This window comes from Bos indicus, chromosome 5 (assembly GCF_029378745.1).
Source record: "Bos indicus isolate NIAB-ARS_2022 breed Sahiwal x Tharparkar chromosome 5, NIAB-ARS_B.indTharparkar_mat_pri_1.0, whole genome shotgun sequence".
In the NCBI taxonomy this organism is placed as follows: Eukaryota; Metazoa; Chordata; class Mammalia; order Artiodactyla; family Bovidae; genus Bos; species Bos indicus.
The window spans coordinates 64,516,834-64,540,538 of record NC_091764.1 but is presented as its reverse complement, the minus strand read 5'-3'; the positions used below and the strand labels follow the sequence as shown (position 1 = coordinate 64,540,538).

Below are 23,705 nucleotides of genomic sequence, written 5' to 3'. Positions count from 1 at the left end.
GCAGACAATTAAGAATATTATATATTAATGTTTTATCATTGTAAACTCTTAAATCACTTCATCACCATACACACTTCTTTTAAGATAAATCAACACCAACACTATTTTTTTTTAATATTTATTCATTTGGCTGCATTGGGTCTTAGTTGCATCATATATGCAATTTCTCACATGAACCAAGTGATCAGAATATACTCAGAACACACAAAAAAGTAAATTGAGGACTTGGTATATATGTTAAATTTTAATACTTGAGAAAATATATTTAAGTTAAAATCTGATACAAACATCACCAGTCCAAGAAAATATACATAAATTTGGATTCAATTGGAGTCAGTATGCAAACCTGGATACAAGACTGTATCTTGACAATTGTTACTGATGGCTTTTTAAAAAGTTAATAGATTTTTATATCAGCTATACATCACAGAGGTTATGGCAATCTTTTTCTCAAAAAATTTCCCTTATCCTTTAAGCATTGTAAATTTAGTGTGAAGAAGAAAGTTAGAGATCATCTAATTTATCAAAACATTTTGAAGATTTAAGTTTTAAGCACCTACTGTAAGGCTCAAACAATGCAAAAATAGTCAGCATTTCATTTTCCCCTAAAGGTTAATTTGATATGTTATTCATAATAACAAATTAAAGCAATGGAAAAACATTCCATTCTTTCTTGGAAGTATACATTATTTCTTCTTCCAGGTACTTCAGTACTTTAAGCTTAATATTCACTTTATTAAACAAAAAGGAAATCATGCACTATTATTAAGAAATGAAAATTTCTTCCCAACTTCAACAATGTACTTTTAACACTGTGAAAACAGTTAGAAACACTAGGTCTTTTAAGAGTATATCAAAATATATTTGAAGGAATTATCTTTCAGCCATTGCTTACTTTAAAAAAAAACAGCTTTATTTTGGAAGAGTAAGCTATAAATAAAAATTCATCCAATGCAGATATAAATGGAGAAATTTTCTGACCCTGAATATTGGATAAAATGAGTATTTCAAGAATATTCTCACTGCATCAAAGTGTGAAATTAAAACAGAATTATAGGAATTAGAAATTCCTACTATCAGTGGCCTGATGAAAATAGGACTATTTATGAATTAATTTCCAATTGAAAAAAATAAAAACTATTTCTTGGGATTTGTGTCACATGTCAATTTTATTCCTGATGTTACTGATATAGAAGCACTGTTTGCTCTTACAAAGAAATAAACACCTTCCTGAAGGTAAAATTCTTCCTTTTTGAAAGATACAGTAAATATTTCTTATCACTAGAAATGTAAAGCTTCTAGTACTTCTTGAATCCTGACTTCACTTTCCAAAGATGTAAATATTATCTCCCTCAATGCCCAGACCAACAGTGAAACTAACTATTGTGGTGACCATCTCTTTTATGAGAAGCATCAATTATTTCAAAAACTAGCTTGCATATAACTTTTGTCTTTATTCCTCAGACAAAAGATCACTTAGTTTTATACAAAAGTTTCATGCTTTATAATCTATAAACATTAGTAGTCAGCTAAAGATGGCTATTCTATTATTGTATATTTGTGTGAACCATTATTTTTCTTTAGAAACACATTTTAGTTTAAAATAGGGAAACATAAACCTCAATATGGAATAACTGATAATACTGTAGTTATTAAACACATCCCTAAAACTTCTGAAAGTACATTAATAATTTTTTTAAATAGGCACAATCTCTTTAAAAACATATTATTTACAAATACATTAGATTGATGGAGTCTATGTAGTCATTACATTATGTGGCTAAGTTCTTTTGAGAATCTGCCTACAGAACAGAAAACGGTAGATATTGACTATCCATTTGACATTGGAAAACTGAAGGCAGCATGACTTGATTGAAGAAAAGGTAACTGGAAAACTAATTAAAATGGGTATTACTATAAAGAAAAATAAAAATCACATGATAGAATTTTTATGCAGCACCACTTTTTCACTATCACCTTAATTTTGAGATTGTAAAAATATAATTTTGATGTTAACATTATTTTAATGTAAAAACTGTCATCTGCACTCATAGAAATTAGCATTATTAAAAAATATTTCTAATATGCTAGAACTACTAAGTTTCTCCTTTCACATTGCACAATGTCCATCAAAAATATAAGTTCTTATAAATAATACATGAACTTTTTTTCCAAATTTCAATTTTTATATCTTAATTTGTTTTTTTTACCAAAAATACTGGTAACAAAATATCACTGATGTTAATATAAGTCAGTTTAAAAATCAGTTCTTTCTGATTTGGAAAGCTTAAAAAATTTTTAAGTAGTAACAATTCTCCCACATCCAGTGTAACAGCAAGCAAACGTGCACCAGCCATCAGTACTCGGTATTGTTCCTTCCAACAATCCTGATCAGGAACCTAAATCAGGTGCCAAGACAAGTGCCAAACCGTTCCTTTTAAATTATAACACAATAACATAATACAGCACCTCTATTGCTATCAGCAGGGAATAACCGCCATATTTTAACACATACTCAAAATACAGCAACCATGGGTACAGTCCTAGTAGTGTTATTTGACTTTGTGTTTCCCTTAGTGGGGAGACTTTAACAAAAATGTTTCCATTTAACAAAAATGGAAAATGGTATAAATGTCTATAACTAGTAAGAACCTCCTGGTGGTGAATTCAGGTATGTGAGTTCTGATGAGACTTCTCCTGGGCCCAGCCTCTACCCCCTCTTATTGTACTTAATGTCTGAACCTTTTGGATAAACACAAACAGGAGAAACCTTTTAGGATGTGAAGTTAACACATTCACTCTCTTTCTCTTCTCTTGTTTTCTTAGAATGACACATTATATTTATTTTCTAGGTTTCTTACTTCCCGTCATAACGAAATAATGGTCATCATCTTCCTTCTTTTTAGCAGAAGGTTTTTCATCTGCACTAACCATCTCCTTGCCAGATGAGGGTGGTTTCCTGGTTGGAGCTGGGGCTTTGCCACTTTTGGGAGGCCCAGCAGCTGAGCACTGGCTCTTGGTGGCAGTCTGTACTGACTTTGGTTCAGGTTGTGTTTTGGCAGAAGACTGGGGAAGACTCACGATGGAGAGTGGGGTACGGCCCGGGGACCTGGAGGCGCTGGTTCCTGTCTTCTGGGACGTGCTTTTATTTTGAGGCTGCTTTTTGGCAACTGAAACCATATTCTTATCTTTCAATTTCTGTGCAGCTTTTGTAGGAGCAACTGAGGATATAGGAAGTGGCTGGTTTAAATTCAGGGCCGACTTAGGTTTCTGGGCTTGCGGAGCTCTACCATGGGGCTGAGCCCGTGTTTCCAGACTCCTGATGACAGTTTTGGAACTGGTTGTTGTCACTTTTGCAGGGGACTGGAAGGAAGAAGGGTTAGGCCTCACATGCAGATGTGCCTTAGGTAGCTTTGGACACTTTGATGATGAATTTAAATGTGTAGCTGAGGGAGAGACTGCGTGATCCCTGGAAGGTACATGATTGTGTTTCAAATGCTTTGGTTCAGTTTTTCCAGAACACTTATTTGGCAGAATTGTAGACTCAGGCACATCTCTTGACTTCTGGGCCGGGACACGCTTGGTCTTAGGAGTACTGGGTGATGAGATACATTTTCTCAACGACTCAGATACACAAGGTGCTGCTCTTGAGAAAGCTGGTGAAAAAGTGCTTTTACCCACTGGATTTAAAGAAGCATGTGAAGATGATGCACTGTTAGAAGGAGCCTGTGGTTTCTTTGTTATGCCCTTTGAAGACATGAGTTTGAGATGAGAAGACGCTGCGGGAGAATTTGCCAATTTAGAACGGACTGACCTAGGGGCCAGATTCCCTCCTTTCAGGGAAGACGCTGACGGCAACGCGGCTGGCAGATGTACCTGCTTCTCTTTGCCCCTTGGAATACCAAACGGTGTGCCAAGTTTCAAGTTTTGTTTCTGAAACATGCTAACTGCTGACAAAGGATTCATTTCAGGAGGCTGAGGTGTTCTGGCAGGCGAATCAGGCACACTTTCAATGGAAACTCCTTTTTGAAATGCTAGAATTTTCTGTTCTAGCGTAGCAAATTGTAATATTCGACAGGGGTCATATTTAAGCAAAAATCCTTGAAGAGTATCCCAGCCTCCACCGACACGGACCATGACATGTTTTCCGTGAAGCATCTTTCCCCCAAAAGAAAGCACAAAACAAAGCTGTAAAACTGTAGGGGGCAGCCATAATTTATTAGCAGTCACAGTCTGTGGTGTCTGTGACTATGAAATGCAGTGCATTTGCCAACAGCTTCACTGTAAATTGACAGTCTCTTTCTTGTATTATTAAAATTTAATTCATACTGAATCATGACACTAACAAGAGTCTTCCAGTTTGTAAGAAGATATTTACACACAGCTTACATCCTAAAAATCCAAATTACTAAGTGCAAAACTACAAGGAGAACACTGCTCAGTAGAGAATTCACTATTGAAGGAAGAAAGGAGTAGAGATAGTAAAGAAGAGGGAGAAGAGGAAAAAAAAGCCTCATAATAGAGAAAAAATACTGATAAACTGCAGAAGAACAATAAAAATAACCAAATCTTATACTTTAGAATTTAATAAATTAGATTCATAGGAATTATATCAATGTAATCTTTCCAAAACTTTGATATAATCTATTTCTAGTTCTTCTCTGCAGATGAGGAACTAATGGCTCTGAGAGATTAAGGAAACTGTCCCAAATCACCAACTTGGCCTGGCCTCACATTCACCAGGCTGCCAACCCCAAATGGTGCCTTCATGCAGAAATGGTACATCTTGGGTCTGCCAGCGCAGCCTAAGCTGGACCTCAGGCCCCTATTCATTCAACAGGCAAATCAGCACAATTGTATGAGACTTCTCTGCAAATTTTAACTCCAAATCCCACGCTCTGTACACTGTCACTGCATCATACTGCTTAAGAAAAGAAAGTTAATTAAAAGACAGAAAGTGCATGTACCTATTTCTGGGTGAGCTGAGTGGGGTATGGGGATCTAATGATAATATATGAAATCAAAGAAAATGTGGGTAATGAAATTGGATTTTTTTACATACTTTTATATTACATCCCTAACTTGGGAATAAAACAGCTCTTATATCAGAAGTGGACAGAATGCTAAACAGGTAAAACTTGAATCTCCTTATCAGCAACAGGGACAATTAATAAATAACAGATTGCAGAAGGGATAAAGGAAGAAAATGAGCATGTATATTAGCTATCAGTATAGATGCTGATACTGTGTCAGCAAAAAAAAGGCTTCATACTTAAAACTCAAAGTCTTATGTTATTATCAACTACAATATTTCTATTTATTTTTCTTCTTACTGATATTTAATCTTATTAGATGTTCTGATTTTGTTTCTTTCTTCTTATGATAGAAAACTATTCCTTCTTAGGAAGTCTGAAAATGAAATAAGTTATCTGAGGTATTCAAAGATATTTTTTCCCCCAATTATATCCAAAGTCTAAATAGTCTTAGCTATCCCTATGGTTAGTTGCTCAAAACAAGATCTGAACGTGGGGAGGGGTGGGGGTATAAATTGGGATATTGGAACTGACATATATATAGGCTACTATATATAAAAATAGATTAATAAGAACCTACTACATAGCACAGGGACTCTACTCAATGCTCTCTAATGTCCTATATGGGAACAGAATCTTAAAAAAAGAGTGGATATATGTATGCGTATAACTGATGCACTTTGCTGTACAGCAGAATCTAACACAACATTGTAAATCAACTATACTTTAATGAGAATTAATTTTTAAAAAAGATCTGAGTGTGATAGGATGTAAATGGTGGACTTACTCTTATAAAAAGTATTTTATCTCCTAGTCGATATCGTCCTTCAGATAAGTATTCAATAGAAAACCGATGAGAACAACTACAAGGAGGGTCTTCAGCAATGTGCTTAACCTAAGATTAAAAATAAATAAAAAGATTTAAGACTTATGCCAAAACTACTTTAACATTAAAATGTAAGGTTATTTGATAGCTGGGAAAAATCAAACTCAAAGATAAAAATTTAAAGACAGTTCAACTATTATCTCTAATCTTCTGAGTGTGTTAGTAGCTCAGTCATGTCTGACTCTCTGCTACCCCATGGACTGTGGCCTTCCAGGCTCCTCTGTCTGTGGAATTCTCCAGGCATGCATACTAGAGTGGGTTGCCATTTCCTTCACCAGGGGATTTTCCCAGCCCAGGGATCAAACCTGGGTCTCCTGCATTGCAGGCAGATTCTTTACCATCTGAGACATTCACTAATCTAATAAAAGTTAGCAGTGATGAAGTATTGAGTCCCTCTCTCGCTCTCTGCCCAAGTGTAGCCAGACTCATTGTGTACTCACTGATCACCAGAAAAGGTTTGTGAATGTGCACACAGTGAAGTCAATTCAAAACACATTCATTAGATCGTAAGAAATGTATGAGTTCATGACTAAGCTTGAATTGTTTTAAGACCTGAATTAACATATGTCAAGTCAGGGAGAAGGAATTGGCAACCCACTTCAGGATTCCTGCCTGGGAAATCTCATGGACAGAGGAGACTGGTGGGCTACAGTCCATGGAGTCGCAAAGAGCCAAACACAACTGAGTGACTAAACCACAACAACAAAATTTAAAGCCAAGAAAGCCAACAGAATAAAGAATTAATAAGTATGCTTATGTGTATATATATATATATACACACACACATACATGTCAGATAAAGTTTAACCTAGAATTTTCACTTGCCCCCTAATGCTATGCTACAGTAATACTATGGGGGAATATTCAGATATGTTCCAAAGTTACTGTTAAAATAGACATATACGTATTTATGTCTATTCACCTAAGACAGGGTAAATTCTAAAAATTTCAACTCAAGAGACATTTTTCTAAAAATACTTGCTTTGTTTCAAATAGTCTGCTATGGAGATGAGTTGAACTACCTCTACTTCTCAAGGGGTTTACAGAATTTTTAACTACAGTAAATATCTTACAAATGGTAAAAACTGAAATAAAAATTTAGGAATTCTATATTCAAAACATGGAAATTAAAATGAATTGACTCAATGAAAATATTTCCTGAGATACGTATGACTTGAAAAAAAGTCACATATCAGCCACTATGGAAAATATTTTGTTCTCCTAAAATGACACTTTTGAAAAATCAAGACCATGTTTATTTTTCTCAACTACTTGTCATACAGAGTATATCTAAACAAATTCAGTTAACTGAATACAGACATGATATTAACGAAAGTCTCTTCAGATATACTCAGTGTAGCTGAGCACTAACAGAAATTTATGACTGTCTTAATTATCTACCCAAGATGACACTTATGGATTCATCTGGGGCCCAATCAGCAGTGTCTGGATTTATCTCTCAACATCATTCATTTAACAAAATAGCATGATTATAAACAGAACTGATTTTCATATGCCATTCAATCAAGTTTATCTTGTTGACAGCCTGGGTATATGTGTGCATGTATATGTACACACATTCATACACATACATACATACCACATCAAAGGATAGCTAAAAATAATCTGAACTTGGGGAAAGGATTTATAATTATTTAAACCATTTATAAATCAGATAAAAAAGTAATTTGAAAGGAGGTAATTATTTCAGTCATTATTTTCTATCCATTAAAGTTTCTTAGGTACACAGAACTGCAGTTCTATACTTCTTCACAGCACTCAAAAAAATGAATCAGATAATAATTGCTCCCTATTTTAGACATGATCCTAAGATCTTGGCAGATCACGTATGTATAGGTGGACATTGAATATATTCATACAGCACATACAGGTTTCAAGAAATGTGTTTTCTTTTAGTTTTCATAACAAGACTAAAGGTCACTTATTTTCTTTGTTCAAAATACCAAACTCCACTTATATTCAGCAGTACAAATTAGCACTAACCCACAATATAAATAACGTGGTGAATTTAAGTGAAATAGTAAATACTGTGACTAAAAAAAATGTTCTCCTCTGGTTTTAATCTATTGCATAACTAACATTTTAACATTAAATAGCTAAAGAAATTAAAATCATCTGTGAAGTCTCTACCTTAACATCCATTATTTTCATTCTCCTTGTTCTGATACATACTTTATACAAAATAAACATTTTTCTTATTGCTATATGGTCTTCATAATGATCACATAAAATGATTATTCTGTAAAGATAATGAATCCTAATTTACCTAACCAATGTCCAATTTGAGAGTATTTATATTGCTTCCAATTTTTCACCCTTACAAATAACAGTGCAATAAACACTTACATTTGTGCTATGTTTTTTTCCCCTTTTCAATTACACTAAAAATGAAAGAGGAACACTTCTGGCAAATTATGAGACTGACGCATCACAGTTGAAAGAAAGTGTGACAGTTACTTACAGCTTCGTGCAGCTCTTCATGCTGACAACACGATTTTGGAATGCTGATGGAATCTTCAGGCCCAGAAGTATTAAGTAAAGTCTCTTCTAGTTCAATTTCTTTCTCAAGTTTTACTAATACTGGTGGCTCAACCCCATATCTGAAAATCAATTATGAGATCTCATCAATCAAGTGAAGTCTGAGGCAAGTACTTACATGTATATCACAACAGGTTTCTTTTAATTTTAAATAAAGTCTGTATGACTCTTCTACCAATAGTTTCATCGGAACATCTGGAAATGCTTTTTAATGTCTCTTAGACTGCCAAAAATTCAGATTATCACCTTTACCCCACAGCATATGTATTTGGGTTACTGAATGCTCCCAATATTCAATCTGGGATCCTAAAGGTACCTTTAAAAATCAGCTCACGAGTGAAGACAGAATTGAACTAGGTATGGAGAATACCAAACCTTGGCCTTCTTATCAAACCCTCTTTGTATTCAAAGGACTTGCCTCACTTTGAACTGCTTAAAGGTTGCATGCTCTTATTCTACTCTTAACCTAAAAAAATCTAAGTGCCCACTCTTATAGTTTAATATTAAATAAAGGCAAGCTATATGAACAAGCAAATGTTGACACAGCTCATGTGAACAGTTACTTAAGGAACAAAAAGAAAGAAAAAAAAATAAGTTACTTTATTCCAATTAAAAATTATTTTCACTTAGAGAAAATAGTATCCTAGATAAAATAAAGTAGCCTAAAACATCTTTATGACTTTGCACAAGCCTGAAATATTGTGGAATACATACCTTGAGACAATTCGACCAATTTCAAGAAGACAAAGATACACCTGTCTTGGATCTTTGTGCAAAACTGTGAAAAAATAAGACCACATATTTTAAGGGGCAAATTAAACAGGCAATTATACATACACAAATACTTTGAGGGAATATACAGACAGTCAAGTAAAAATCTTAGATAGCTTTCAGTTTGGTCACTGCAGAGACGCTTCCGTTGAATTAAACGAAATGAGAAAAAAATCAATAATTCTCCAGTAGAGCATGACTTTTTAAAATGAATTGTCAAAAACATTAATCCATTTAGATAACCAAGTTGGCAGCTTCTGTTTATGAGGTAAATCTAAACACCATGAGTGTGCATCATTTGACCTTCTGTTATTTCTGTAATTATATGGTCAAAGAGAGATTACCAGTAATTTAGACTTTGTTGAGTAATTCTTGATTAAAACATTAATTAGTTAATAAGCATTAGTCCAGAACTTTCCCACAGCCAACTCATTTAGGAAGTAAAGTCTGTCTAGGCCATTCTAGATATATAGGATTTATAACTATAAATGAAAAGTTTAATCATGTATTTGATTTGGAATCTGATTCTCCGATTGTTTCACATCTATTTAGAACATAAATTTTTTCTAGGAAAATGAGATGTGGCATTTGAGTTCTTATTTGGAAAGAAAAACTAGAAGTGAGGCATACAAAAATATCCTGCTGCTGCTGCTGCTAAGTCATTTCAGTCGTGTCCGACTCTGTGCGACCCCATAGATGGCAGCCCACCAGGCTCCGCTGTCCCTGGGATTCTCCAGGCAAGAACACTGGAGTGGGTTGCCATTTCCTTCTCCAAAAATACCCTTGTTGTTAAAATATGTTTGTTAAAACCCAACAAACAGAAGATGTCAGTATCACTGGATATGGTCACCTGAGGCCAGACTAAAGGAACCAGAGAAGATCATCAAGATCATTTGAAGAAGAAGTGAAGTCACTCAGTCGGTCTGACTCTTTGTGACCCCATAGACTATAGCCTACAAGGCTCCTCTGTCCATGGAATTTTCCAGGCAAGAGTACTGGAGTGGGTTGGCTATTTCTTTCTCCAGAGGATCTTTCCCACCCAGGGATCGAACCCAGGTCTCCCATATTGAAGGCAGACACTTTACCGTCTGAGCCACCAGGGAAACCTCAAAAATATCCTATTAAACATTAAATATGACTACAACATTTACCTAAACCTTCAGATTCAAAGAGGTAAGTCTCATCAACCCCAATGTGCCTGCACCAGTGAAGGAAGTTAGCAGTATTGTCTCTAGCAAAGAATGAACCAGATGCAGCATCTTTCTTACAGGGCACTTTTCTCATTGGAAAATTCTGGAAAAGACAAAAGAATAATTTCAAACAGGTATCAAGAATATTTTCATTAGATATCCATTTTAATATGGGTATTAAAATGGGCATTAATAAATGTTTAGTCCCTTGAAGATAGCTAAAGATTATATAGCACTAGGTAGAAATGCATCTTCAAAAATTATTTTTGCTTTATTTTGCTTCATTTAATAAGTATTGCCATTTTACTTTATTTAATAAGTATTGAGTTGGCCAAAAGGTTTGTTTGGGGTTTTCCATAAGATGGTACAGAAAAACTCAAATGAACTTTTTGGCCAACCCAATATATTCTACAAAGTCATTTCTAGGAAAACAATCTGGTCAAAATTAGCAGTTCAGTTCAGTCACTCAGTCATGTCTGACTCGTTGTGACCCCATGGACTGTAGCATGCCAGGCACCCTGTCCATCAGCAACTCTCAGAGTTGACTCAAACTCATCTCCATTGAGTTGGTGATGCCATCCAACCATCTGATCCTCTGTCGTCCACTTCTCCCCCATGCCTTCGATCTTTCCCAGCATCAGGATCTTTTCCAATGAGTCAGTTCTTCACGTCAGGTGGCCAAAGTATTGGAGTTTCAGCTTCAGCATCAGTCCTTCCAATGAATATTCAGGACTGATTTCCTTTAGGATGGACTGGTTGGATCTCCTGGCAGTCCAAGGGACTCTCAAGAGCCTTCTCCAACGCCACAGTTCAAAAGTATCAATGCTTTGGCGCTCAGCTTTCTTTATAGTCCAACTCCCACATCCATACATGACTACTGGAAAAACCATAGCTTTGACTAGATGGACCTTTGTTGGTAAAGTAATGTCTCTGCTTTTTAATTTTATGACTGCAGTCACCATCTACAATGATTTTGGAGCCCCCCAAAATAGTCTTCCACTGTTTTCACTGTTTCCCCATCTATTTGCCATGAAGTGATGGGACTGGATGCCATGATCTTACTTTTCGGAATGTTGAGTTTTAAGCCAAATTTTTCACTCTCCTCTTCCACTTTTATCAAAAGGCTCTTTAGTTGTTCTTCACTTTCTGCCATAAGCGTGGTGTCATCTGCATATCTGAGATTATTGATATTTCTCCCAGCAATCTTGATTCCAGCTTGTGCTTCATCCAGTCCAGCATTTCTCATGATGTACTCTGCATATAAGTTAAATAAGCAGGGTGACAATAAACAGCCTGCTGCTGCTGCTAAGTCGCTTCAGTTGTGTCCGACTCTATGCGACCCGAGATGGCAGCCCGTCAGGCTCCACCGTCCCTGGGATTCTCCAGGCAAGAACACTGGACTGGGTTGCCATTTCCTTCTCCAATGCATGAAAGTGAAAAGTGAAAGTGAAGTCGTTCAGTCGTGTCTGACTCTTAGCGACCCCATGGACTGCAGCCTACCAGGTTCCTCTGCCCATGAGATTTTCCAGGCAAAAGTACTGGAGTGGGGTGCCATGGCCTTCTCCGAATAAACAGCCTAGATGTACTCCTTTCCCTATTTGGAACCAGTCCATTGTTCCACGTCTAGTTCTAACTGTTGCTTCCTGGCTTGCATACAGATTTCTCAGGAGGCAGGTCAGGTGGTCTGGTATTCCATCTCTTTCAGAATTTTCCACAGTTTTTTGTGATTCACACAGTCAAAGGCTTTGGCATAGTCAATAAACCAAAAGTAGATGTTTTTCTGGAACCCTCTTGCTCTTTCCATGATCCAGCGGATGTTGGCAATTTGATCTCTGGTTCCTCTGCCTTTTCTAAATCCAGCTTGAACATCTGGAAGTTCATGGTTCACATACTGTTGAAGTCTGGCTTGGACAATTTTGAGCATTACTTTGCTAGTGTATGAAATGAGTGCAACTGTGTGGTAGTTTGAGCATTCTTTGGCATTTCCTCTCTTTGGGATTGGAATGAAAACTGAGCTTTTCTGTCCTGTGGCCACTGCTGAGTTTTCCAAATTTGCTGGCATATTGAGTGCAGCACTTTCACAGCATCATCTTCCAGAATTTGAAATAGCTCAACTAGAATTCCATCACCTCCATTAGCTTTGTTCATTGTGATGGTTCCTAAGGCCCACTTGACTTCACATTCCAGGATGTCTGGCTCTAGGTGAGTGATCACCCATGGTGATTATCTGGGTCATGAAGATCTCTTTTGTATAGTTCTTCTGTGTATTCTTGCCACCTCTTCTTAATCTCTTCTGCTTCTGTTAGATCCATACCATCTCTGTCCTTTATTGTGCCCATCTTTGCATGAAAAGTTCCCTTGGTATTTCTAATTTTCTTCAAGAGATTTCTAGTCTTTACCATTCTATTGTTTTCCTCTATTTCTTTGCATTGATCACTGAGGAAGTCTTATCTCTCCTTGCTATTTTTTGGAGCTCTGCATTCAAATGTGTATATCTTTCCTTTTCTCCTTTGCCTTTCGCTTCTCTTCTTTTCATAGCTGTTTGTAAGGCCTCCTCAGACAACCATTTTGCCTTGCTGCATTTCTTTTTCTTGGGGATGGTCTTGATCACTGCCTCTTGAACAATGTCATGAACCTCCGTCCATAGTTCTTCAGGCACTCTATCAGATCTAATGCCCTGAATCTATTTGTCACTTCCACTGTACAATCATAACGGATTTGATTCAGGTCATACCTGAATGGTCTAGTGGTTTTCCCTACTTTCTTCAATTTAAGTTTGAATTTGGCAATAAGGAGTTCATAAGAAGTTCATGATATGAGCCACAGTCAGCTACAGGTCTTGTTTTTGCTGACTGTACAGAGCTTCTCCATCTTTGGCTGCAAAGAATATAATCAATCTGATTTCGGTGTTGACCATCTGGTGATGTCCATGTGTAGAGTCTTCTCTGGTGTTGTTGGAAGAGGTTGTTTGCCATGACCTGAGCATTCTCTTGGCAAACTCTATGAGCCTTTGCCCTTCTCATTCTGTGCTCCAAGGCCAAATTTTCCTGTTACTCCAGGTGTTTCTTGACTTCCTACTTTTGCGTTCCAGTCTCCTATAATGAAAAGGACATCTTTTGGGGTGTTAGTTCTAGAAGGTTTTAAGAATGACATGAGAATTCCAAAGCACATGTTTATAGTACATCTCCTCAAACATAAATACAAACACAAAATTATTGCTGTTAAAGGTTTACAGACTGACAAATTTTTGCTTACTTCCTTATTTGCAGATTTACAAATACAGTTCTGAGTTTCTTGAGGAGAACTTCACCAATGAAATAGTAGCCCATTCTTAATTCAAGATCTTTGAAAATCGATGATCTAAGTTGTACAGAATCCTATGTTTTTACTTTTACTATCTGGACCAAATAATCCTGCTGATGCTGAGCAGTTTCTAGTTTTGTCTTAAATTTTTACTTGAAATAAGAAATTCATGTATAAGGTTTTTTCAAATGCAGCAGGCATAGTAGGGTATGTCTTTCTGCCACCGCTACCCCTCAGTTCCTTCCACTCCCTGGAGATAACCACTATTACCAGTTCCTTATATTTCCTTCCTGTTGCTATTATTTTCCAGAGTTAAAATAACTTTCTGAGTTTTTCTAATTATATATGTATATTAAAAAATCAAACAACACTGCCAAATTCAAAGATGGTTAGTAGCAACTGAAATCTCATGCACATTTCAGTAAGACATCTCTGTACACAAGCATATGTATCCCTACATACTGCTGCATGAACACACTGTTCTGTAGTCTGATTTGTGTAAGCGCATATGCACACTTAATGACAGGTTGCAGGCATCCTTGAGGGTAAATAGTCATTTCTAATGAACAGATAATATTCTACTATTTAGGTACCATAATTAATTTTAAACAACTTCTTTACTGAAGAGCATTTAGGTTGTTCTTAAATTTTTTTTGCACAATAGTTCCTATGAATTTGTGGTTATTTTTTTAGAATAAATTCCTAGAATTAGAATTATGTTACATAGCAAACAATATGCTTTATTTTCAAGGTGATATATATTACCTATTTTCTCCCAGAAAGATGGTTCTACTTTATATTTCTACCAGCACTAGGCTCATGCTTAGAACCCACACTCACAAACGTCACATCCCATGAATGAAAACATCCATATTTGATAAAAAGAGAGGAAACCTTATCTACTTCAAATCACAACCTCATGGTCAATGGAGGAAAACTGTCTAAGAAAAGTTTATTCATTCAACCAATACTTATAGAATTTACCACCAAGATAGTATATAAGGAATAAAAAGATGATGACGACGATAGCTCTTAACTGTGTGCCAGGAACCATCATAACCTCTTTTTTCATTTAACTCTTACAGTAATCCTATAAGGAAGGTACTGTTATTCTCAGGTGGAGCTAGCTATTGCATATTTACTATACACCAGGCACTAAGCTAACCACTATCTCTATACGATCTCATTTAATTTTGCTGACTCCTCGAAACTATATTCTATAAAGTAAATGTTAATATCTCCATTTTACAAGTGAGAATTTTTTTTCGGATGCTCAAAAATATTAAGTAAATTATCCAAGATTTACATATAGTTGAGGTGGAAGTTTATAATCTTGTAGAAATAAAAAGTGTCCATAAACAAATCAATATGTACCAAAGTACAAAATCACTACTGTCAAACATTTTCTTACCACAGGTTCTTCAGAGTTGCATGTTTTCACCATGTTTTGAAGAACATCAATCAGTTGGCATAACAGCACTCCATTATCAAGTTCTTCCAATAGCCTTTCGGCCTTAACTTCAATACCTAAGAACATATTTCAAAGCTAAGATTCTTCCAGAAATGGTAAATTCAAACAATATGGCTAAAATTTAATTAAATGTAATCAGATTATAGCTGAAACACTAGACAAACACTAGATCAGACCCAAGGTATTCACTCTTAGACATTACAGTTAAAACAGCAGATAAGTGAATTATCTTTCAAATTAAGTGAAAGTGGAATGAAACAAAAATATCTGTGGTATAGAAGCACAAGCACAGAAAAAATAAAATGACATCTACTGTATTTCATTTAAAAACATTGAAGTGTTTTATATTTCAATATTCACTATTCAGTTTTGATTCACTGCACATTACAGCTGCATGCACAGGAAAGATTCTCTATAAGATGGACTTTGTTGCAATTTAAAAATGAAACAGCAACATAACAAGCATTCAGGAAATACCAGCTTTCCACCTCTAAAATCCTCTTTTTGGAAGCATTATTACATAATAAACTTCAAAAAAATTATCCAAATCTTCAAACTGATATGAGATCTTTAGATTGAGTGTTCAGTGTATGTTTAATAATCTTGAAAGACCATAGATGAGATGTATGTATACCTTTTCATGAAAACTTTGGAAGGCTACACAAAATTCTGTTATTTAAAAGAGATTTCCCCCACCCCCTGCCCCCGGGGGTCAAGTTCAGAGCACTCATACCCTCTGAGTAAAGAAGTAAGATGCCATGTATTCCCCATCCCAACACTTCCTCCTGGCTTTCATATCCCCGTGCCCCTCAGAGCTTCAGAAACAGAAGTGAAGTCAAAGTTGCTCAGTTGTGTCCAGCTCTTTGCAACCCCATGGATGGTACAGTCCATGGAATTCTCCAGGCCAGAATACTGGAGTGGGTAGCCGTTCCCTTCTTCAGGAGATCTTCCCAACCTAGGGATCAAACTCAGGTCTCCCACATTACAGCTGGATTCTTCACCAGCTGAGCCACCAGGGAAACAGAAATCATTTTAATTACAGCATATATTCCACCCAGAAATCTCATGCTTTACACAAGTTTAAGGAGGAAAAAAATCAATGAAATATAGACTCCCAAATGAGACCAATACACTTAAATTTTTTTTTAATATTAAAAATGAAAACATTGATTATTCACAGCTTTTACTACTTGACCTCTACCATTAAGCCTCAAACTTGCTTACTATTCAAGCCCTGGGGGTCAGAGTGAACCAGAATGTCTTCTGTAAAATAGAATGTAAGTTTGGTGAAAATAAGGACATCAAATATTTCCTTCACTAGAGGATCCCCAACCTCTGGAACAATGATTCCTTGACAAAGAGTAAGATTCTCAATAAACATTTACTGGGTAAGACAACATAATTTTGAGTATCTTTGAAAGCCTTACCTAATAAACCATTTAACCAGATTGACAGGTCTTCTTGCATGGGCAACAGGGTGGCCTCATGCCTCACAGCTATCCACTCATCATACTGACAAACATCAGCCAAACCTGGCCCGTGTCTGGGGGTCAGAGGACTCCGTGGACTTAGAGGCAGGTCTTCTCCAAACCACACCTAGAGAAAACATCAACCAATCGGTGCAACTGGTTAAAAGTCAGGATTCCAATGTTTATTTAAATAATGAATCATAGACTATATTTAATATACATGTATACAGAGCTGCAGCAGCTCAGAGAAAGTTAACAAACTAGAAGCAAACTATTAGTCTAGATACTTGACTTACTTTCCATATTTAATTCTGTGACAAATGTAAGTGAATCTCTAACTAATGGATTCTACTGTCAAATCAAGGGGATAAAAGTTAACACATAATTATTTTTCTTTCACTTGTTAGCTGAGTAAGTTTAACGAGTTACCTGACCAGAGTCTCAGCATCTTGGTTGTAAATTGAGTTAATAATACATCTTTGTAGAATGTAGAAGACCTGAGTTTGATCTCTGGGTTGGGAAGATCCCTTGGAGAAGGGAAGTCTTGCCTGGAGAATTCTATGGACAGAGGAACCTGGCAGGCTGCAGTCGATGGGGTCGTAAAGAATTGGACATGACTGAGCGACTAACACACTTGTGGGCCTAAGAATATTTGTTGAATAATGGACAAATAAATGAATGAGTGCACAGATGGCATTTTATAAACTTTAAATCCTAACAACAGTGTTATCTAAAAAACCTATATAATCTGGTCCATCACCTGCTATTGCAAGGCCCACAAGCTAAAAATGGTTTTTACATTTTAAAATGGTAGTTATATAAGCACCTACATAATAGCTTCAATTTTGCCTACCAACTCACAAAGTCAAAAATATTTACTAACTGGTCAACCCCTGGTTTAAAATAAAAACTGACATAAACATGCTATCAAACCAACACTTGCAAATTTTGAAATACAATTAGATGTACTTTTAATATAGAATTATTGAGAGAAAAGACTGTGCTAAATTTCAATTGAGGAAAGGGTATCAGAGTCCAAGTGGTGAAGGAGTTCTCACAGGAGGGGAGAAACAGAGGATCAGAGCTCGAGTGAGGTGACAGGGTATCTACTACACATGGGTACAGCCCCAAGCACAGGGTCAGACCCCAGGCAAGGTAAGGAGGGTGTCCACTGGGGACAGTGGGGGAACGTCCCAGTGCAGGGTGTCAGAACCCAGCTGAGCTGAGAGGGGCATCAACTTAGGGAGAGGTGGCAGTAACGATGGGAGACATGAGGATTTATCAAGTTGGAGCCAGGTTTCTTCCTGCCAAAAAAGAGAGGTATAACTATGGACTGAGAGAAAATTAGAATGAACTCTATGGTGTACGAATGGAGTATCTTTTACCAGAAAGCAAAGAAGTACTTAAAGAATGATGGAGACATGCAAAAGGACCCAGAAGTCAACTTGAAGGGACTTCTGCTGGCTAAATTAAGAACAATTTGAGCATCAAAATAATGATGTAAGGGAATTATAACATACTGAACAAAATGGACAACTCTGAGTTCACACAGTTACAAATAAATGAATAAACTGGAATTCTGATGAGGGATGAGATTTTCATATAGTTTCAAAGAACTTCCACAGAAATACTTATTAGAAAGAAAGAGTAATTTCACAGTTGAGAAACTTATCAGGCAGCAACTGAACTGAGTGACACAAGTGAATATGATCAATAATGGGACAAATCAAAATCGTATGCCACTTGATGGGATGTAGTGAGATGAAACAGCATCCCTCTGTGATATCCCTGCCAGGATGCATAACCTCAATCTAATCACGAGAAATATCAGGTAAATCTAAATTGAGGGACATTCTACAAAATAATTGGTCTATAATATTCAAAAGTGTCAAGGTCATTAAAGCAAAGACTGAGATACTGCTCTGGACTGATAGAGAAGAAGGGACACGACAACTAAACGCAACATGTGATTCTGAACTGGACACTATTGGACAACTGGCAGTATTTGAAAGTGGTCTGAATATTAGACGGCAGTACTGCACCAACTGCACCAAGTCAGTCAACATCCTGACTCTGATGATTTCATGGTGGTTTTACAGCAGGAAGTCCTTGCACATAAGAAATATACTACTGAAGTTTGGAAGTAAGGGGGCACAAGATCTGCAACCTATTTTCAAATGGTTCAGCACTTAACAATTAGTTGTAGGTCTGTGATTGCTTTTAAGTAAAAAATTTTTTAAGTTTTCTAAAAAAGAGGTATAAATATAGGTAACATCAAGTGAATCTAGTTCTTTCTTGATTTTTAAAAGCAGACAATTTCCTCCCTAAAATATATTAAACTCACTGAAGTTTATTTGAGGCAAGTCTTAACTATATCAAATTAAAAGCTATATCAACACCATTGTTAGTCTAGACAAACCTGGAGGAAAATAAAGAGCCCATTCCAATCTGCTGTAGTAAGAAATAAACACATTTTTTACAAATTCCAAAGGCAAAGAAAGACAAGGAATATATACCACCAGAGGCAAGCAGGAGTAGCAAAACTTAAAAGTACCCAGACAAAGAGAAACAAAATTATTTGAGGGGCAGTGGTTCAGGAAAATACATGAGGATCCTATAAAGTTTTAGGAAAAGGATTTTGTTTATTTCCCCAAATTCTCTTAGAATTATTTCAAAGGGAGTATAGCAGCAACTTAATATCTAAAACTTCCCTTCATAAGCACATCTTGTTTCTGTTTGTAATCCCAAGATTCAGTATAAGACCTAGCACATGATATGCAACCAAAAATATTAGCTGAAAAATTGAGGGATACTAGCAAATGACTTTTTGCACCATCAAAATCAAGATGCATCTTACAATCAATGGTTTTTTATAGTCAATACAATGTTATTTGTCGTTTAACTGAGCTGACAAAAGTCAGAGAAGATGTGAATGTTTGTCAAAGAAAAATGGGTATTAGCTAGGAAGGTGGTCTCGAAAAAATCATGTGCAAAAATGGAGAAGTTAAAATTAACAAAAGTCATTCTAAATTTCTTGCCATATTAGGGAGACGAGTACTTGGATATTCCTATTATTGCAAACAGAAAACTATAAAAACCTGGGTTGATAAAAAGGAATGAATTTGAGTCAGTTGCAGTGAGGTGGGTAAACCTAGAGCCTCTTACACAGATGAAGTAAGTCAGAGAAACAAGTATCATATATTAATGCATATATATGGAATCTAGGGGGAAAAGATAGTGCTGATGAACCTAGTAGAGAACAGACCTATGGACACAGCCAGGGAAGGTGAGGGTGGGCTGAGCTGAGACAGCAGCACTGACATCTGTACACTATCACGTGTAAAACAGATGGTGGGGAGCTGCTGTATAACACAGGGAGCCCAGTCTGGTGCTCTATAATGACCTAGAAGGGTGGGATTGGTGGGGAGGAGAGGGAGACTTTAGAGGGAGGGGATATATATAATTATGACTGATTCACATTGTTGTACAGCAAAAACCAACACAACATTGTAAATCAATTGGCATATCAACGTTGCTAAAAGTTAGATGTTAACAACAAAGTCTGCATGTATAAAGATTGTCCTCAAACATGCTGAAAACTGTCATATTGCAAAGATTCCTAACCATAGGCCGTCTACAGAAGAACTTGAATCAGTACACAACTTACTGATTTAACCTAACTGACATTTAGGCAAAAATTTAGGTCTATGTACAAACAATCCTTTTCTGAGAGAGAGAGAGTTCATAGTTTTTGTCAGGTTTTCAAAAGGGACTGCTGCTGCTGCTGCAGCTAAGTCACTTCAGTGGTGTCCGACTCTGTGCAATCCCATAGACAGCAGCCCACCAGGCTCTGCCGACCCTGGGATTCTCCTGGCAAGAGTACTGGAGTGGGTTGCCATTTCCTTCTCCAATGCATGAAAGTGAAAAGTGAAAGTGAAGTTGCTCAGTCGTGTTCAATTCTTAGTGACCCCATGGACCGCAGCCTACCAGGCTCCTCCGTCCATGGGATTTTCCAGGCAAGAGTACTGGAGTGGGTTGCCATTGCCTTCTCCCAAAAGGGACTAGGACCCAAAAAAGTTTAGGAGCTATAGTTCACTGATTTTTAGACTCTAAGTTTATTTACTAATCAGAACCATGGACATAAAAAGGGGCAAGGAAGACCTTCATGAATTAAGTGAATAAGAAACAAAATGAAAACAGCTGTCTACTGGGTGCCTCCTCTCTGCAAGGCATTTAGGAATAATAAAGTCTAATTAGCAAAGAGGTGAAAATCCTAGGAAGTTCTCACATTCACCAGGGAAAGAAGCAAAAACTTCCATGAGGGATGCCAAGAGTACTCTTGAAAAAGGATCACTAGAGGTGGATCTGTGTAATCTAGATGAGAGAAAGGTTCATGGAACTACAAGAAAACACTGTGAAAAAAAAAAATTCATCAAGAAAGTATTAATGGCCAGCAGGATGGAAATGAGAAAAATATGGTCAGTGTGCAATGATAAAAAGCACTCAATAAGGAAGAAAACATAATCAACATGAAATTGATGACATGCAGAGACCTGGTTAAAAACAGACAGATGTAAATACTCAAGATAAAAATGGTTTTTAGGAATAAGAAGTTCTGAGCATACTCAATGTGGATTAGAGAGGACCCAAATAAGACCTTTTGGGAGACTGCCATGAACTGCCAAGTCCCAAAGGGAAGTGAAAGTCGCTCATTCGTGTCTGACTCTGTGACCCCATGGATTGTACATTCCATGGAATTCTCCAGGCTAGAATACTGGAGTGGGTAGCCTTTCCCTTCTCCAGGAGATCTTCCCAACCCAAGAATCTCCCGCATTGCAGGCAGATTCTTTACCAGCTGAGCCACAAGGGAAGCCCAAGAATACTGGAGTGGGTAGCCTATCCCTTCTCCAGGGGATCTTCCTGACCCAGGAATCGAACTAGGGTCTCCTGCATTGCAGGTGGATTCTTTACCCAACTGAGTTATCAAGGAAGCCCCAAAGGAAAACACTATGAAAGTGTTTACTAGCAGAGTTGGAAGACAGAGCTGCACAGCACAGGAGGAGAGAAAGCAACAACACAGCCTGAGTTGTTCTTAACCATTTAATAAATTATCTTCTCTAGGCTATCACCCACTGTTATCTTGATGTCGTCTTTCTTAATTAAAAAAAAAAAAAAGACTCTCATGACACAGGTATAATCTCCAGTTTTACATTTGGGTAATTTTGTTGTACCAATGATACAACCAAACTTCTTAGGTGCCTAGTATGTAACACATTCCAGGACGCATCAATCTCACTGATTCCTCACAACTACCTAAAAAATAAGTGCTATTATCCTCACCTTAGAGGCAAGGAAGTGGGAACTCAGAGAGGTAAAATAACTTGCCAGAACCTCATAGAGTGGCAGAACTAAATTCAGACATGGAATCTGATTGACGCTACAATTCTCACTTTTCAGGGCAAACTTTATTATCAGTTGCTTGCATCTTTCTAAGTAGACCTTCCAGGCAGTTTTAAGTTAAAATTCAGTCATGTTCTATGTATATCAAAAGAAAGAAAACTTTAAAGGATATAAGAATAAGTACTAACTCTGGAAATGATTCAAATTCAAATGCAAGATGATTCTGGTTTATCTCATTATTTCCATCTTGCTTCTCCTCACCAAAAAACTAACTAAAAAAATCCACACTTTAAATTTTAAGTTTTAATACCATGTTACTTACAGGCATTAAAGGACACATGTACAATTATATAAAATTAAAATTTTTCATTTGTTTTCATTGAAAGCTCTTTTAACTACAAACACATCCTAAATTCTAATGAGAAGAAAATCACAAAATATTCTAATTATTTTCCTTGGGTAGTATAATTAAGATGAACTCACCAACCCTAAAGGTATTTTTGATTCTTAAAAATATGCAGTATTAATGAATGCTTAAAATTAAAGTCTTTTTAGAACTAGAAAGTAAAAATAGAGTATTTCTGTTATTAAATTTGATGCTTAAAAAACTACTACAATAAAAAAAATTGTGATAACTCTACTAATTATTGCAATCTTGTTACACTGATCTCATTATTTCAAATACATATTTTCCCAAGGAAACCACTTACTTGAATTGCAGGCAGCATGGTCATCTATACTGAAATGACACTGCTGTTCTGAAAATAAAACAAAACATTAATATTAACACAATGGTAGCTTTTCCATTCCCCCAAACCCTCAACTTATAAGGAATCTGCTTTATTCTATTCGACAGAAAACCTAATACTTTTTCTTCTATTTGGAGTTATTTGATGATAGCAGAATTCAATCATACTCCTAGCTTCTTCATAAAAGTACTCCTCATTTGAAAAAGGAAAACCTGAAACACTTTAATATGCAGTTTCTGGCACTAATATCAAAGAAACTCTTAAAGCATCTGACTAGTAAAATAAAACTAACAATAAAACTTAGTTTTAAATGAAAAATGTCCCAGAATTTCTCCCTGTGAAGACACTGTAAGTATAATACAAACATCACAATGACTGATACTGAAAGTATCTTTCATCTGATCTTTACAAAAAGATCATGTAAGTTTATCTAAACTTCGTATAAATTCACAAGAGGCTAAACCATAAGCCTCTTCTACCATACAATAAGGTAAAAAAGAAAAAATATCAATTTTAACTATGAAACAACACTCAATACCTTTCTATAATAATTTTTCATAAGTTATTTTCTCCACGAGGTGTTAAAGCCAAAAACCCAAAAGGAACAGGAATTCAAACTCTCAAGTACTATTCTTGAAATCTACAAGAAAAAAAATACAACTTTAATTAAGTTAGATTAATACAATTCTTTAATATATTTTCAGAGGAAAAAAAGAGTTTGAAAACATTCAGAATAATATAGACTATATAAAACCTAGAATTTTTAGATTGCTGAGAGCAGCATAATATACTGGTCTATTTTTTAATTGTAAACCACCATTAAAACATTCTTAGAAAAAAATAGGAAATGGCTTATGGCTATAATGTTATCCAT

The 23,705-nt window shown here is 36.2% G+C and overlaps 1 protein-coding gene across 5 annotated transcripts in view; it reads right to left on the bottom strand.

Annotated features, from left to right (window-relative positions):
- Positions 1-217: 217 nt before the first annotated feature.
- Positions 218-23,705, bottom strand: part of GAS2L3 (growth arrest specific 2 like 3) — a 40,750-nt gene continuing 17,262 nt past the window's right edge. For all 5 annotated transcript variants that reach the window (XM_019961153.2, XM_070789601.1, XM_070789599.1 and 2 more), the window contains 9 exons: positions 23,370-23,471; positions 22,793-22,840; positions 16,641-16,809; positions 15,154-15,269; positions 10,401-10,542; positions 9,193-9,256; positions 8,402-8,540; positions 5,821-5,928; positions 218-4,158 (listed from right to left, as the gene is read on the bottom strand). In XM_019961153.2, the coding sequence (XP_019816712.2) occupies positions 2,842-4,158; positions 5,821-5,928; positions 8,402-8,540; positions 9,193-9,256; positions 10,401-10,542; positions 15,154-15,269; positions 16,641-16,809; positions 22,793-22,816 (2,079 nt within the window). In that variant the 5' untranslated portion in view covers positions 22,817-22,840; positions 23,370-23,471 and the 3' untranslated portion in view covers positions 218-2,841. The remainder of the gene's footprint in view (positions 4,159-5,820; positions 5,929-8,401; positions 8,541-9,192; positions 9,257-10,400; positions 10,543-15,153; positions 15,270-16,640; positions 16,810-22,792; positions 22,841-23,369; positions 23,472-23,705) is intronic.